The 16,093-nt window shown below is 36.2% G+C and overlaps 2 protein-coding genes across 6 annotated transcripts; one reads left to right on the top strand and one right to left on the bottom strand.

The window, feature by feature from the left end:
• The first annotated feature begins 102 nt into the window (after nucleotides 1–102).
• Nucleotides 103–10,799, top strand: TIC40 (hydroxyproline-rich glycoprotein family protein). 3 transcript variants are annotated; one of them, XM_021971737.2, is made up of 14 exons: nucleotides 103–443; nucleotides 1,606–1,720; nucleotides 1,872–1,929; nucleotides 2,030–2,047; nucleotides 2,829–3,156; nucleotides 4,878–4,987; nucleotides 5,075–5,138; nucleotides 5,623–5,698; nucleotides 6,465–6,505; nucleotides 6,957–7,002; nucleotides 7,966–8,060; nucleotides 8,832–8,935; nucleotides 9,384–9,431; nucleotides 10,373–10,799. In XM_021971737.2, exons 1-14 carry the CDS (start codon nucleotides 263–265, stop codon nucleotides 10,430–10,432), a joined length of 1,344 nt encoding a protein of 447 aa, XP_021827429.1. In that variant the 5' UTR covers nucleotides 103–262; the 3' UTR covers nucleotides 10,433–10,799. The 3 variants fall into 3 exon arrangements, with proteins under 3 accessions (XP_021827429.1, XP_021827430.1, XP_088104196.1); XM_021971738.2 differs by having other exon boundaries at nucleotides 5,084–5,138; XM_088248070.1 differs by lacking the exon at nucleotides 2,030–2,047.
• A 251-nt stretch (nucleotides 10,800–11,050) lies between these two features.
• LOC110768054 (Tetratricopeptide repeat (TPR)-like superfamily protein) lies at nucleotides 11,051–14,687 on the bottom strand. 3 transcript variants are annotated; one of them, XM_021971733.2, is made up of 3 exons: nucleotides 12,246–14,687; nucleotides 11,797–11,870; nucleotides 11,051–11,408 (listed from the first exon to the last, which is right to left on the bottom strand). In XM_021971733.2, the coding sequence occupies exon 1, from the start codon at nucleotides 14,587–14,589 to the stop codon at nucleotides 12,283–12,285; it is 2,307 nt and encodes a 768-aa protein (XP_021827425.1). In that variant the 5' UTR covers nucleotides 14,590–14,687; the 3' UTR covers nucleotides 11,051–11,408; nucleotides 11,797–11,870; nucleotides 12,246–12,282. The 3 variants fall into 3 exon arrangements, with proteins under 3 accessions (XP_021827425.1, XP_021827427.1, XP_021827424.1); XM_021971735.2 differs by having other exon boundaries at nucleotides 11,051–11,388; nucleotides 12,123–14,687; XM_021971732.2 differs by having other exon boundaries at nucleotides 12,123–14,687.
• Nucleotides 14,688–16,093: the final 1,406 nt, after the last annotated feature.

The raw sequence follows: 16,093 nt of genomic DNA on the forward strand, positions 1-16,093 counted from the left end.
AGATAAATAAATAAATAATTTCCTATGTGACTTGTTAAATCCTTTTTTTTATTATTCAGATTCATTATCGTAAGAAATATGAAAAATGAATATTTAGCTTGAGCATAGTGTAAAACAAAAAAACAAAAAAAGAGATAGACTCTTCAGTTCAGTTTCTTCTTCAGCTAACAGAAAAAACCCTACCAAAGCTTGGGTTTATAGTTTTTATATTAGTTGATAGATACAATTGCAGAGCTCCTTCCCTGATTCTCTTCTAGTAGTCATGATGTCATTGTCTGTTCCTCACTCACTTCCTCGCTCGCCGCCACTCCGTTCGAACCCACCAAGAACTGCTCCCTCGTTCAGTCGATTTCCTCTCTTCCGATGCTCAGCCAATCTCAGAGCCTCCAAAAATAGCCAAAATTCGAGAGTCAATGCTCGCTTCAATGCCCCTCGTCTCCCAGGTACTAATTCTGTGGTTCTGAATTGGGCTTTTCTAACTCAATTTTACTGATGAGTATAATAGTTTTACTGTATGCCCGTGTTTGATATGCGGTGGCTGCCAAAGGTCAGAACTTTCAGCTTCTATTTGCAAATATATACTGCAGAAAACAGAGGGTTCGCGTTTCTTTTTATGAATTGTATAAATTATTATCTTTTTGTTATGGTTCTATGCTGAATTATGAGTCTCAAGTGATGCATACAGTATTGATGACAAAAATTATGTTCATTTGATGTTGTCTGAGTTGATTTTTCTAGGTTTGAAAGGCGTGACTATAACCTTGATTGTGTTAGTAAGTTCCCTACTTAGGAAATGATCATTTTATTTTTTATTTTTGAATTTTTCAAGTTTTTATGAATTGGGAAAGGAAAACTCTTCAAAACCATGCATAGTGCTTCTGTAAGAAAGATACTATTTGTGGTGACTGAAACTTTTAGTTCTAGTGGGTTGGAAAGAGCGGACAATGGTTAGTCAAATTGAGTTGGCAAGTAAAAATTGTTTGTACTGGGGAATGGATAACCTTGACACTCCTCTGTAATGCTGCACATGGATGCATGAATTTAGGGAATCAATTCTAGTTGAATGATATGTGTTCTTGATGCAGTTTATACCAGGATTTACTATTTTAGGAATTGGGCACTTTGGGACACTAGAATACGAGTCTGTTTGGGATTATGTAGAAAGAACTTTTAATCATAAGCGCTTTTGTTTAGGGTTTAGGGTTTGTTTCGAAGTGCATCAATTTTTTCATCAAACATCCAAGTGCTTCCTGGAAATGCATTTGGAAGCTTCTTCTTGAAGAGGATTTTTTTAAGAAAGAGCTACAAAAATGCTTTTATAAACTGGAAGAATGTTTAACTATTTCTACCAAATGCTGTCAAAAGCGCTTTTAGTCCTTCTAAAAACACTGCCAAGAATTCCCTACCTTGAGTATCTATGGTGCTAGCTCTTGACAAAAATCAATACATAAATAAATCTAGATCTTAAGGATATTCTTTATTTTTCCATCACAAGTTTTAATGTATCTTGCTGATTCTATGATGGTGTGTTTCCATCTCGTTGCTGTGCAACTTATCAATATAGTTTTACTCACATGGGTGTTTCGCTTTATGTTTGTATTACAGTTGCAGAGAAGTTAGAAGTGGAACGTTTTGCGAGCATTTCTTCCTCAAGTAGTCGAGAAACATCTTCAGTTGGTGTCAACCCTCAAATCTCAGTACCACCCCCACCCTCAAATATGTAATAATTTGTTTTTGTTCATTTTATCAATTATTTATTTATAACCCATTGATCTATTCAATAAGCTTTTGCTGTTGCTTTTTCTTTTCTTCTTGTACTTCATAAACATATAATCTTTTCACCTTTATTTATTTATTATTTTATTTTTTAGAGGGTCGCCTCTATTTTGGATTGGTGTTGGTGTTGGGCTTTCAGCACTATTTTCTTGGGTGAGAACAAGATTACTTGCATCTCTTTGTTTGATAAGACATACATTTATTCGACCAGTTCACCTTTTCTGTGTGTTTGACACATTGATTGTAATGACAGGTGGCTACAAACTTAAAGGTGCGTGTTTTCCTCCTAAAATTTAGGGATCTATTTTAGTTCGGATTATTGGATTTTAATAGCTTAGGGTATTTTATTGTTGAGTTACCTTAACATGTTTAATGGTGGTGAAGACGAACCCTAGATATGCGTATTGACATCATAAAGTGATGGACGTTTATCACACTAAACACTCTCTTCCCCTATCTCTCTGTCTCTGTTTGTCTCATTCTATCTGTCTGAAATCTTTTTTCTTCTCTTTCTTTGAAATCTTCTACCTCCCCGCTCTATCAAAATTTGAGAAAGGGCTTTGTAAGAGGACTACAATTAACAAAGGAGATGCATGTGTGTGGGGGGTGTTTTATATCTATAAAATATGCATAGTGCGTAAAGGTTAGAAATTTTGAAAATGATATGAGAACATGATGCAACACCACAAGACATTGGCAAGAAATTGACACAAGATATTGTGTTCCTGCTGTGATATCTTTGTGACATGATGTCATTTCGTGTCCTGTGCATGTTAAAATGTTGACATGACAGTGCACGGAATTGGCACGACAAGAGTTAGAAAGTTCAGATGGAATTGATATGAAATGGTACAAAATTTGACGTGGAATGGAATAACTTTGTGGATGACAACATAGCCCTCTCAGAAAAAGAAAAAAAAAAAAAACTTTGTGTCACTCATAATAAATGAGTCGTGACTGTTCATTTGGTGTGTGGCAGACACAAAATTTAGCCTCACTCTTTTGATATGTTTTCTTTTTTAATCTATCTTTATCTTTTAATCTTCTTTCAGAAATATGCAATGCAACAAGCTTTTAAGACTTTGATGGGCCAAATGAATACACAAGATAGCCAGTTCAACAATGCTGCATTTCCTCCAGGTTCACCTTTTCCATTTCCATCAGCTCCAGCATCAGGGCCTTTTGCCTCACCTTTTCCAGCTACTTCCCAACATTCGACAGTAGACGTATCTGCAACCAGAGTAGATGCAGCACCAGCAGCACCAGCCTCATCAGTCACACAAGCTGCGCAAGCCACACCAGCTACACCAACCATACCAGCCACCCCCGCCACTGATGCCAACAATGACACAGAACTAAAGAAAAAGTCGAACAGCTTTGGTATGGCCTTTAATATATATATCTTCATGCTTTTTCTTTTTACATATTATTTTCCTTTACTTGGATTCGTAATCCATGATATAATTTCCTTTTCCAAAGTTCAGATATATTGGTTGTTGTGAGGTAGAATTTAAAAGTTTAAGCTGCCCAAAAGAGCCATGAAAGTAAAACAGTGAATTCTCTTCTAGAATGGCTTGAACTTTTAAAATTTTGTTTGAAATGTATGTGGGTACTGAAAAGTATCATTTATTGCTGGCTGCAAGAGCACAAGGGAAGTTCTGTGTGATCTCTCTAAATCTGAAATATCATGTATGCTGAGGTTTTTTTATTTATTTTGAGATATCATGTGAGAAAACAGTGATACCTTTTGTTTTGACCAATACATGAAATCATTATTAAGAAATTGTGACCTAACTAGTTGATTTAGAACCATGAAGCCTAGTTGAATACTAGAAGAAGCAGAGGTGGTGAATGTGCCAACCATCATACTTATAAAGATATATGTCTGCATGATGATTTTACTTGTTAAACAAGTAATCTCAAGGCTGATGCCCACCACAACACTTGGTCCATCCATAAAAGGCATGGGTTTTCATTGTTGGGGTTCTGGTAGTACACGGTTTGGATCATTGGATCACATTGCGTGGTGGCCCCAACAATGAGATCCCTTTTGATTCTCCTCACAAGGGATTCTTATTAATAAGGGGACTATATTCATATGTAGTAAATTATATAAAGAAAAATTTACATTGATAACCCATTATATAAAGAAAAATTATATAGATTTCTAATTTTCTATTACATAACTTGGAGCATTACCCTTTACCTAAGTTTTAGTTAAAGGGTATGTAATAGATATCTCTGCTGCAAATCTAAGGCTTGCAAGGCTTGTCAATGTAATCGTAAAAAGTGGTGTTTTTTTTATATGAATTTATGGCATAATGTTTGTTTTCATTTCAAGGGTATGTAATAGATATCTCTGCTGCAAATCTAAGGCTTGGAAGGCTTGTCAATGTAATATGTAAAAAGTGGTGTTATTTTTATATGAATTTATGGCATAATGTTTGTTTTCATTTCAAGCTGATCAAACAGCTAGGAGTATTAAATGGATCCCATTTGATTTTAAACAGAGCTGATCTGATTTCAAGCTGTTTGTGGATGATTTAATGTCAAAAAGTATGGACCAACAAGGGGTTAGTGGAATTAGTCAGGCCCATGGTTTGCTCCCACGGGTTTGATCCGCAATGCAGATTGGGGGATTTCTGGGTATTAAATAAATGTAAAAAAGTATGGTTGACAAAGGATCAAGGTTAAATGCATGATTGTCATGATGTTAGAACTTACAGAATCTTTTTCAAAATGATATTGTGGGCTTGCATTGCAACAGAAGCCTTAGATGTGTCATGTGCAGTTGCAGCCAGCATGTGGTTTGCGTCCTGCTTGCATGCATTCATGTCTGCCTGCACACGTGTATGTTTGTGAAATTGTGGGTGTGTGCCTCGTCTGTATTTGGTGGCTGATCATATGACCTGTCTTATATTGATATATACAGGAATATTGTGAATATCTTAATCGTTTACTGTAGTGAATATCTTAATAATGTATGTTTGTGAAACTATGGCCATCAATACTGCTACTAATTTTTGACAAGCTACTATTATTTGGATGTTTTCTTATGCCAGTTTCCTGTTTGAGATTCTAAGTGTATCTTCTACTCACAGCTTTTGTAGATGTTACTCCAGAAGAAACTGAACAAAAGAGTCCTTTCGAAAGTAGCTTAAAAGATGTTACTGAAATAGGTTCATCTAAGGATTTCCAGAATGACGTGAAAGTGAGTATCTTATAATTGGTCTTTCTGATCATGCTGTGATTGTTTGGAGTTAATGCTCAGATTTAACTATTTGCTAACTTTATGAAGGTTTCTCAGAATGGAGCTGCTTTTAAGCAGGGGTTTGGTGCCTCCACAGGGTCCCAATCTACTGGTAAGTAAAGAGTCAATTGACACTTATGCTGTCCCTCAGTATTCCGGTGCTTGCTTTGCTTTTAGATTTAATGTCAATTTTTTGGTAGTTGTGAAAAAGACTATCTTTATCTAAAGACGGTTGAACTGGTTGTTTTTAAATTCAGCCAGTTTTGTTTAAAGACTATCTTTTCTTCTTTATTACTTGAGATGCATTTGGACGACAGAATATGGATGGAATTTTGACTCAATATATTCTGTAAATCTTCATATCAATTGCAATATTGGGCCAAAGTTTGTCAGTTCTGAAGGTTACACAACTGTGTCGTAAATGGATATGAAACAATCCTTGATTGCATTACTTTGTAATTCTAGTCAGTCTGGCTTGAAGTGGCCATGACTAAAATGCTGTAGTCCATGACTATCTTTGCCTTTCTTTCTCAGTTTTTGATTTTTGTAATCTAATCAGACAGTTTACATATTTTTTTTCATTCATTAATGGATAGGAAAAGCAAATTCTCTATCAGTGGAAGCTTTGGAGAAAATGTTGGAAGATCCGACGGTGCAGAAGATGGTTTATCCGTAATATATCTTTTGTTATCTTTTGTGCTTTCTAATTGTGATATATGATTTTGTTCTGGCACGTTGGTATGGTTTAATCTAGCAAATTAGCTACAAAATTATTATTGTTGACACTTGATACCTTTGTAACTTTTGGAAAGTCGTCAACAATTTGATTGGGTGAACAAATCTCAATAGTTGCATCAAATTTACAACATATGCAATTCACATGCAGCATGAACTTGTATATCTTGTGTCAGTAAATGTTAGATCCATACAATATCTTGGTTTATTTGCCAAATAAATTTTTCAAGCTTGTCATATAATTTCTAGTCATTTGGGCTAGGATAACTGTTTCAAATTGAAAGTTTCTTGGTCAATTGGTTCATGCAAACCATTTATTACTAGAAGATTAGACCTTGATAGGAAGGGCATAGTCCTTGGGCAAATCCCTCACCTTGGTTAGTTCCATTATCAAATTTCTTATTCATCCCTTTTATTTATTTCTTGCAATATTTATGTTGTGATAAAAGATGCTCTCCAAGTGTTGCCTTTGTTGATCAAAGGTTACTTTTTTTGCTTAAAATATTATATAGTTGTAAGTCTACATCATATATTGTAATACTCTTCCAGTTGTCTACATCATGAAAATACCGTTTTACATTTCTTTGATTTGACACTGTCTCATGAAAGTTAGACTTCATATTGACATACTCCTTTAGAGGAACTTAATCTCATGTTTTTCTTCCTATTAGAAAGAAGATTAATTCTGTTCATATCCTTGTAGCTATTTACCAGAGGAGATGAGGAATCCTTCCACTTTCAAATGTAAGTCCATCTATCAGTAACATGGCTTTTTCTAGGTATTCTGGGTTTTTCAGTTGTAGCCTTGGTATGGCTCATACTAATGCATATCGCCTGCATTTCGATAATTCATTTGTTCGTACCTGGTTAGAAATCAGTTTTGAAGGTATCAAGCAAAATAGCGCTCATCAAGTTTGCCTGCTTGAAGCAATGTCTATGTGCCTTCTTGGCCATATGTTGTCCTTTGTCATTGTGAATGTCACTGCATAAATATCTGGTCCCTTTTCATATGTACCTAGAACCTTTTCTTTCTTTTTCAATACTCAGAATTTTGTTGAATTAAGCATGTGTTCTTTCTTTATGGGGGTGTATTTCCACCATTGCATTTCTTTTTTGTAGGCCTAGAGTTCATTTTGTTTCTCCTAACCTGTTGCTTTTGATCATTAATCTGATTATTATGCACATCATTTGATAGGGATGCTACAAAATCCACAATATCGCCAACAGCTGGAAGACATGCTGTAAGTTTTTTTTTGTTGCTTTATTTACATTTGATATTGCTAGGAGCTTTTTGTTCTAGCTTCTTGTATTTAGATTCTGAGCATTTTGTGGTTTCTACCTTGATGTGGCGAAACTATATTTTTGGTCTCTGAAGTTTGAACCAGTTTTTTATATGGAATGCTACAGCTGTGATTTCTGTTTGGAATGCATTCACGTGCCTGAAATAAAGTCATACATATGAATTTTAATTGAAGGAATTTAAAGCTTTTGATCCTTTATATATGTGGGAAATTGGAAAGGGTGGGATCTCCGTGCACTTGCGTTGCCTGTGCTTTATAACTGACCTTTTGAGTCTTGCGTCCAGTAATACTTTAAGTACTCATGAAGCAGAGAATGTATCAAGTCAGCATTTCCTGTAACAAAACTTTGACCATGGTGGACACAACAATGCTTCAACATAAAATTTTGACCATGTTGTGAATTTTTCATCTCTTGCATGTATATGTAAACAAACATGCTTGTAAGAGTCATGTTATATTTGTCATTGTATCTTTCAGTGTCTATTTTAAATTTGTGAACTACAAAGGTTAATATACTTGAGTTCTTGACCGTTACATATACACAGGATTACATTTACTTTACGTGAATACATGCATTTTGGTAGGATGTACTGTTCATCTAAATGTTGGAACCTGGTAGGTGAATGCACTCAGTATCTTTTGTGTGTTTCTGTAGGGATATTTGGAATCCATTCTTCAACAATATGCCTCTGACACTCTGTCCACTAAATTTTTAGGACAATGAAACATTTTGTTTTGATTTCTGTTGTGTTCTACTAGGCTGCATTTTCTATTAAATTTTTGGGGATGTGAGGTGTGTTATCAGATAGGCTGCATCGGTGTGATGCTTTTGCCATACAAGATATGTTACTCTGTCTCCAATTTAATTTATTTTTTCTTTTTTATGCTTGACTGTTGTTTCAGAAATAATATGGGCGGAAGCAATGAATGGGACAATCGTATGATGGATTCATTGAAAAATTTTGATCTTAGCAGTCCTGAGGTTAAGCAGCAGTTTGGTAAGTTTATGTTGGATTTTAAAACAGCTTCTTTCTCATTTAACATTAAAGTATTCTGGCTATAAAAAAATGAAAGTATGTATTTTTCCTCCCATAGTGTGGTGGATTTGGGTATAAAGCTGGCCACCAAGTAAGAAGTAAGATGAGTGTTGAAACCAATTCAAGAAATTTACCTACCATTTTTTTTAAAGAATAAGAGAAGGAAAAAGAAAGAAGGTAAAGCTACATTGAGTGGTTGAGTATGTGGTTTTTTCTGGAAGGTTGAGACGTTCAGTGTCTGTTGCCTTTGGATTGGAAGGTTGGGACTTCTAATGTTGTCAGTGACAGAGCATGAAACACCTGGCAGTATTGATCATAAGACAGACAAGTTTGACATAGAGAAGCATCTCTAAATTTGAAAGCATACAGCATATGCCTGAACATCCAAAATATCAAATTGCCCGCCAAGAGCCCTATTATCAAGAGCTATCATATTAATCAACTTCATAAGGATTTCACTCTTCACCAAAAATTAAAAAAAATTAAAAAAAATGCCATTGAAGAAATTTGAAGATAGTAGTCTGACGCCTAGACTGGCATAAGATGGACACTCTTAAATTGGTGCTCTATGATTAACTTATGATTATAGTATTGAACTGAGGTTAGGCTTTGTGTAAGAAGGCTTGGGATTAATTAATCAACGATGGGAATTTCTAGAGTGTATTTGATTTGAGGAGTATATATAAAGTTTTGGTATGTATTTTCTTTAATTATTGTCTTTATATTTTGCAGACCAAATTGGGCTTACACCTGAGGAAGTCATTTCAAAAATAATGGCCAATCCTGAAGTTGCTATGGCATTTCAAAACCCAAGAGTTCAAGCAGCCATCATGGATGTATGTATTGCCAGAGTACTTAGATTTAATTTAGAACACCCCACATTGCTGTTTACCCACTCACTTTATCCTTGTGCAAAATTACGTTGAAGAATGATGTTTAGAAACACAAAAAAGAGTTGCAAAAGAAAAAAAAAAAGAAATGGTAGGACTGGTCTCACCTCCGAAGGGCCTCCCTTTTTGGAAGGTTGGTTGGACTGGCCTCCCATTATGGGGCCTAACCAGTAACTATGGGGTGTTGCAAATGCTGCACCCTGCAGAGGGAAGGCAGTGGGTGCCACCATCAATGGTGGTGGCCATGGCTGACGCCATCCAAAGTTAACAAAAAATATTATGGGAATAAAGTGGGGTGGAAAGTTTAAATTAATAATTTTAAAAGTTGGTGGGGGTGGGAAAATAGGATGGCACACCATACCAATTCTCTAATATTATTATGTTTCTGTTGCAGTGTTCACAGAACCCGCTCAGCATTGCCAAATATCAAAATGATAAGGAGGTATGGTAGAACTCTTTTGACATCAACCCTCAATTCTGATTCGCCTACATATGTGTTTTTAGTTGTATTTATTTATTACCTTTTCTAAATAAAATGTATCCTATTGATAAATCATTATATGATTATTATTGAGTATTTTCTGTTCTCTTGTGTCTATTCTTTCTTCAAAATGATTGTTTTCACATTATAATTCATATCTATTTCTAAGTTAGCATGAGATATCTATAAATTATTTAGCATGTTAAAGATGGCTACTACTTTCTTATATAGTTTTGAGTTGTATTCTTGCTTCTTCCACATGACTTCAACTAGATATATCCATCTTATCAAAAGCAGGATGTATTTAAGAGTTTTGGATAACTCGTCGAAGTACTTTAAGATTTTGTTATTAGATCGATCAAGGAACCAACATTCCTTCCATCAGACATCATAAGAGCTTACACTATTGATTAACTTGTGAGATCTAAATCCATAGGCAATATTTGCAGTAACTTATTTCGATATAGAAAATATTAGCAAAACCCACCAAAGTAAGTTTCACTAGGGGTTGGGAACATTAGTGTTCTGGACATTCGCTTAACTTGATTTTATCTTTTTTTTTTTTAGGGTAAAAAATTGATTTTGTTTCCTAACAACTGATGTGGAACTGTATATTATTATTTTTACAATCAGTTATTACTTTTGGCCTAGATCAAGTGTAGTATTGCTTCTTAATAGTTTTTGTTGAGGGTCGTTGAGAATGGTTTACATGCAACATGCCTTTAAGTTACTTGATGCTTGAATGTAATTTAGAGGGCATTATGTAGTTTTACCGGGCTGGGATGTAGCATTGATTTCAGTTTTCTATTTCCTGATGGGCTAAGGGCTAATTAGCCATCACCCAATATAATTGTATTGCGTATTAATATATTATGGCATTATCTTGTGTTCCATTGTCTCAGGTTATGGATGTTTTCAATAAAATATCAGAACTCTTCCCTGGGGTGTCTGGCTCACCTTGATTCTAGTCATGGATGCTGGTTTCTGGGTTTAAACATACTTGTTATTTATCATGGAAGAGTAAAGGGTGTAGAGCTTTTCCAGTCCTGCAAAAAATGAACATGCTTCTTGTTCTCATGCCGATGCGTTGCACGCGATAGGCTCATATTACTGCCCTTACTACCCTGTTTGGAGATATGAGTTTGACACCCTTGTAGTCTATTGGAAGAACTAAAAGTTTCATGTTGCTTCTGGTGGAAACAAAATGTATATTGGTGTTTGAGAATCTGTCTAGCAGGATTTTGTAATGTTGGTTTTGGCAGCTGTGTTCAAAGTTTTATGTAGTAAACTGTGAGCAATTCAACTCAATAAATCGGTAGGGTTTATGAAGAGACTGTTTACGAAATTGTGAAGCTTCAACTTTTTCTGATCTCTATGAGCTATAAAACGAAATGGAAAAGTTTGACATAGAGAAGCGTATCTCAACTTTTTGTTATCTTTGATAGGTTAACTGACTTTTAACAAAGAGCATTGGCCCTATTGCTTGCCATCTCTTATCTGTTACTCCAATTGAAGATCTAATGCCAATGGTGTTACACTTGCATATATAGTTGTATTCAGTTGCCAGATATCTGGGAATATAAGAATCCACAACAGTAAAATCTTGGCCATTCAATTGATCTAAAGGCTGAAAACTTCAAAATACTAAACTGTGTTGAACTGTGGCTGTGAGTTAACAAGGGAATTTTGACAAACACCACCGAAGTTTAACATTTAGGACCTTTCAACATCTGTCTGCAATCTCAGCTTCTGTAGTAGTTAGCCTCTATAGAGAGATGTGGAGCTGGTTTCCTTGTCTTGTAATTCCAATCGGTGCTTGTCACCAAAAGACTTCCAAACTTCAACACAAGTCCATGCCTTCTATTACAAGTCTCTACCTTTTAGCACATCCTCTTCAAATATATAAACTTGGCATTATCTGAGCCACATCCAAGTTTTCTGTGCAATCAGACCCACATTTGACAAGTAAACGAGCTGAATTTGCAAAAGTGTGTTTATTGATGCAAACAAGTGATCACAATTTGCAGAAGTATAGCCAGACGAATTGTGTAACACGTAAACAAAGAATATCAAATCTTGCAACTTAAAATTTTAATCTCTAATCATACATAAAGCCAAGATTTTTTATTTATTTTTTCAACAAAGCATCAGGAAATTAAAGAACGATAACTCAAAGTCTTCCAAATTGGTTACTAGTTAGACTTCAGGAGTTTCAAATTAATATTTTGTTAAGTATATCAAACAAAAGCTATATATAAACAAATTTAAAAACTAAACAAGAAAATCTCGTGCAAAGACTAAACTTTATGTTGTTAGAAACTCTAACCTTGGATCAGTGAACTCATGATATATCTCCAATGTCAGCTCTAACTTCAAATCCCTCTCCTTCAAAGATTAGACCTATACCAGATGATGAAACAAAAAACAAACTAAATGATGTCAATTCAATTGGACAAGAGAGAAACAAGTATATTAGGCTTTATTAATATAGAAGTATAACTCATGAACCTAAGCTTATACAGCATTCAACAAAATACCATGAAAGTTAATGAACATTAATAAAAATCTCATTCTTTTTGGAGAAAGGTTGGAATAGATAACAAACTGCTTCAAATCATCATAACCACAATGTTAATATTCATCAGTCATTACCTGCCATTGCAAGCAGTTCCCTTTTCTAATAAATCATGTCTTTCTTCTCATGCAAATCCGAAGTCATGGTGGGATAAATGGCAAATCATCATAACCTTCCTTTCCCAACAAACCCACAAGTACCTTTTTAACCTGTATATAATGTCAAGAGGAACTAGCCTCAACCCTTCTTTTTAATCTCCATCCAGCTAAATCCAGGATCTTTTGAGAGTCCTTTAGCTTGCATGTATTTCCGTATTATTCTCACTTGATCCCACTTCCCTAAAGCTGCATACAAATTTGATACCAAAACATGATACCCAGTAGCATAAGAATCCAATTGAATTATCTGCTCTGAGGCACGTGCAGCTATGTTTGCTTCTCCACTTGCTCGACAAGCACTAAGTAAAGATCCCCAGATACTTGCATCTGGCTTCATTGGCATTGAATGGATAAAGTCTTCTGCTTGAGCCAATAAGCCACACCGCGACAAGAGGTCAACTACACAAGCATAGTGTTCAATCCTTGGTTCAAATTTGTAGTCGTTCTTCATCCGGTTGAAGTAAGCCAGGCCTTCTTCTACCAAACCTGAATGGCTACAAGCAAATATAACAGCAAGGAAAGCAAGATGATCAGGAAGGACGCTTGTTGCTTCCATTTCTGCAAAAGTTCTCAATGCTCTCACACCTTCACCATATGTCCCATATGCAGAGATCATCGAAGTGTATGTCACGACATCCTTCTTTTTCATATGCTCAAATACTAGTACGGAGTTTTCCAAGCTACCACAGCTAGAATACATTTCTATTAGTGCATTCCCAACTGGAACATCTGAATGAAATCCTAACCTGAAAATGCATCCATGGATCTCTTTTCCTTGTTGCTTCGCAGCAAGTAAGGAACACAGGGGCAAGATGCCTAACATGGTGGCCGCATCGGGCATCACTCCCTCATTCCTCATTCTGAGGATCATTCTTAACCCTAAAATACGATCATCATAATGAATGCATGCAGAAATTATGGTATTCCATGTTACTACATCACGAACTTTCATGTTTTCAAATACTATTAGTGAATCCTGTATTTTGCCACATTTAGCATACATATCGGCAAGTGCATTGTTGACAATAACATCAGAATCGAATCCCAGTTTTACTATATCACAGTGGATCATTTTCCCCTTTTCCACACCTGCTAGCTGAGTAGAAATAGATAGGATCATCACGTAACTCACAGAGTCCGGTATCATGTTACTCTTCATCACCTTAAAAAGGTTTAACCCTTCATCACAACAATCATTAAGAAAGTAGCCATTGATCAATGAATTCCATGACACAGAATCCCGGCATTCCATATGATCAAATACATCCTGTGAAGCTAATAAATTTCCACATTTTGCATACATATCAATAAGTATGTTATTTGCCATAGTATCAAATGAAAAAGCACTTCTTTTCATGTAGTCGTGAACATATCTTGCAAGTCCCAAGTCCCGTAAATGAGCACAAGCACGAAGAACAGAAGTGATTGTCAGCAAGTCAGGTGTAAATTCATTTACCATTTCCATAAACAGATTTATTGATTCTTCAAACAACCCCAACTGAGAGTACCCACAAATGACAGTGTTCCAACTAACAGAGTCCCTAACCACCGTCCTCTTAAAAAAAAGTTGAGCATCTTTTAACCAACCAAATTTGAAGTACATTGAAATAAGTCCATTGCTTACTAAAACATCAGCATGGACCCCGATCTTCTCAACCAACGCATGAACTATCTGACCCTCTCTAACATCAACCAAGCTTCCGCACGCAGGCAAAACACCAGATATGGAAAAAGAATCCGGTAACAACCCATCCATTCGTAACCTATGAAAAATTTCCAAAGCTTCCTCCCAATACCCATTTGAACTGTAGCCAGAAATCAGACTATTCCACGACACGATATCCCTAAGAGGCATTTCCTCAAACAGCCGCCGTGCTTCACCGAGTTCACCAAATCTAGCGTACATATCAATCAATGCATTACCAATATACAAGTCTGAGCCAAAACCCATTTCTGAAATACGGTGATGAACAATCATACCCGTTTCCAGGTCACACAACCCAGCACAGGCATTGATCACAGAAGGAAATGTATACCTATCAGGTTGAACATTCATTTTCTGCATTTCAGTGTAGTGGCCAAGAGCTTTTGAGTAAAACCCATTATGGATAAGCGCTCTAATGATTGAATTCCATAGATAGGGATTGGTTTTGGGAAAAGCTTGGTGGAAAACTGAGAGGGACGCAATTGGGTCTCTGAGTTGGGCATACTTGCTTATGAGTTTGCCAGAGAAGAAGACGCAATGGTGCAATCCGAGAGTTACAATCAACGAATGGACTTTCTGTGCTTCTGCCCGGTTTCTAGCAGAAGACAAAGCCTTTGAGAATAACGGATATACAACTTCTTTGGTACGACCATTTACACTGCCCAAGTTTGCAGTTTTCATGAATGCGAATATGAAATGAAGGCTGTAATAAATGTCGAGTCACCCAGCAGCATCGTATTGGCTTCCCCTTGGCTTTTCCCTTGTTTTTTTTCTTCTTGAATTGGAGAATTAGTTCGTCAACTTCCCTAAATTTTTTTATATTTATCTTTTGATACAAGTCACGGTGTAAACTACTCTAAATTAGAGACTGAGCATCCACAATGGGCTCCCTAAATCACCTCCTTAGACAAATTTTAGGGAGGCATTGTAAAAATGCAACTCCAACCATGCTCCCTATCCACCTCCTAAAATAGGGAGTTCTCTAGGAGCTCCTAAATCTGAGGAGAGAGAAAGGACTCTTAGTTGCTCCTTATAATTTAGTGCTGCCTTATTTAATGAGTATTTCAAACCTTTATTTAATGCTAACTATTATTTTTTTTTTTTTAATAAAGATGGACCAATTAAAAAAGAGTTATAGCATTTATGACTCTCCAAATTAGGGAGTATGGTTGGAGTTGAAATTTTTTAGAGAGCTCCTAAAATAGCTTTATTATATTTTTAGCTAAATTTTAGCTAAGAAATAGAGAGCATCATTGTGGATGCTCTAAGGTCATCTCCAACTCATGAGGCCAAACCCAACTCAAGAAAAGTAAGGGGCTAAAATTTGGGAAAACTCAAACTTAGAGCCAAATACCAGTCCTGCATGGACTGGAAAACTCTTTGGTGGAGCCCACTCAAAGCTGACGCAGCATATGTGCAAGGAGGAATCAATGAGCGTCATGTGTCGCGTTGTTTTTGCTGCTGAAGGTGTCATGCGCCAGGTGTGGTGTGCTGGTGTCGTCTCTTTTTTTTTCTTTTTTTTTTTTAAGTCCAAAATAATCCAAAACCAACAATCCATATTAAATCCAAGCTATTTTAACGGTTAAAAAAAATCCAACGATCCATATTAAATCCAAGCTATTCTACTCGCAAAAATTCTCTCTAGCGCTCTCTAGGGTTCCTCTCTAGCATCCTCTAGAGAGAGTGGGTCTTGCTCTGTCAAGACTCGAGATTACTATGACGACTGATTGGATGCGGTGGCCTGACTGGCAAATGCTTGTTGACGCTACTAGTGTCTGGATTGAAGAAGGAATGGTTTTAGCCGAATCTATTTGCGATAGTATGGAGACCATGATGAAGAATTTCTCATCCCGGTTTGCCCTAACTAAAGCAGAACAAGAGGAGATTATTATAGACTCGACATGAGTTACGGGCGTTAGGACAGAATCTCTATATGGTGGCCGAAGGCAGTTGTCGCTATAGTTGATATTGGGAAAGACAAAATCTCTTGCACCTTCAACTCTAAGGAGGAGCGGGAAACAATTATCCAAGGTGGGCCATGGCTGTTCAATGGATATCTTCTAGCGATGGTAGAGGTTGATGGTACTACAAACCCCGAGCATATCTCACTCTCGTCACAGGCTTTTTGGGTTCAAGTTAGGCGTCTTCGGCTAGCATACATGACGAGAATGCTGGGCAATATTAT

Source organism: Prunus avium, chromosome 2, assembly GCF_965620075.1.
Source record: "Prunus avium chromosome 2, drPruAviu1.hap1.1, whole genome shotgun sequence".
Classification (NCBI taxonomy): domain Eukaryota; kingdom Viridiplantae; phylum Streptophyta; class Magnoliopsida; order Rosales; family Rosaceae; genus Prunus; species Prunus avium.

Coding starts and splice junctions, on each gene's coding strand:
- TIC40 (XM_021971737.2), top strand. CDS start 263: ATGATGTCATTGTCTGTTCCTCACTCACTTCCTCGCTCGCCGCCACTC. Junction 444..1,605: donor CAATGCCCCTCGTCTCCCAG/GTACTAATTCTG, acceptor TTTGTATTACAG/TTGCAGAGAAGTTAGAAGTG. Junction 8,936..9,383: donor TTCAAGCAGCCATCATGGAT/GTATGTATTGCC, acceptor TTTCTGTTGCAG/TGTTCACAGAACCCGCTCAG.
- LOC110768054 (XM_021971733.2), bottom strand. CDS start 14,589: ATGAAAACTGCAAACTTGGGCAGTGTAAATGGTCGTACCAAAGAAGTT.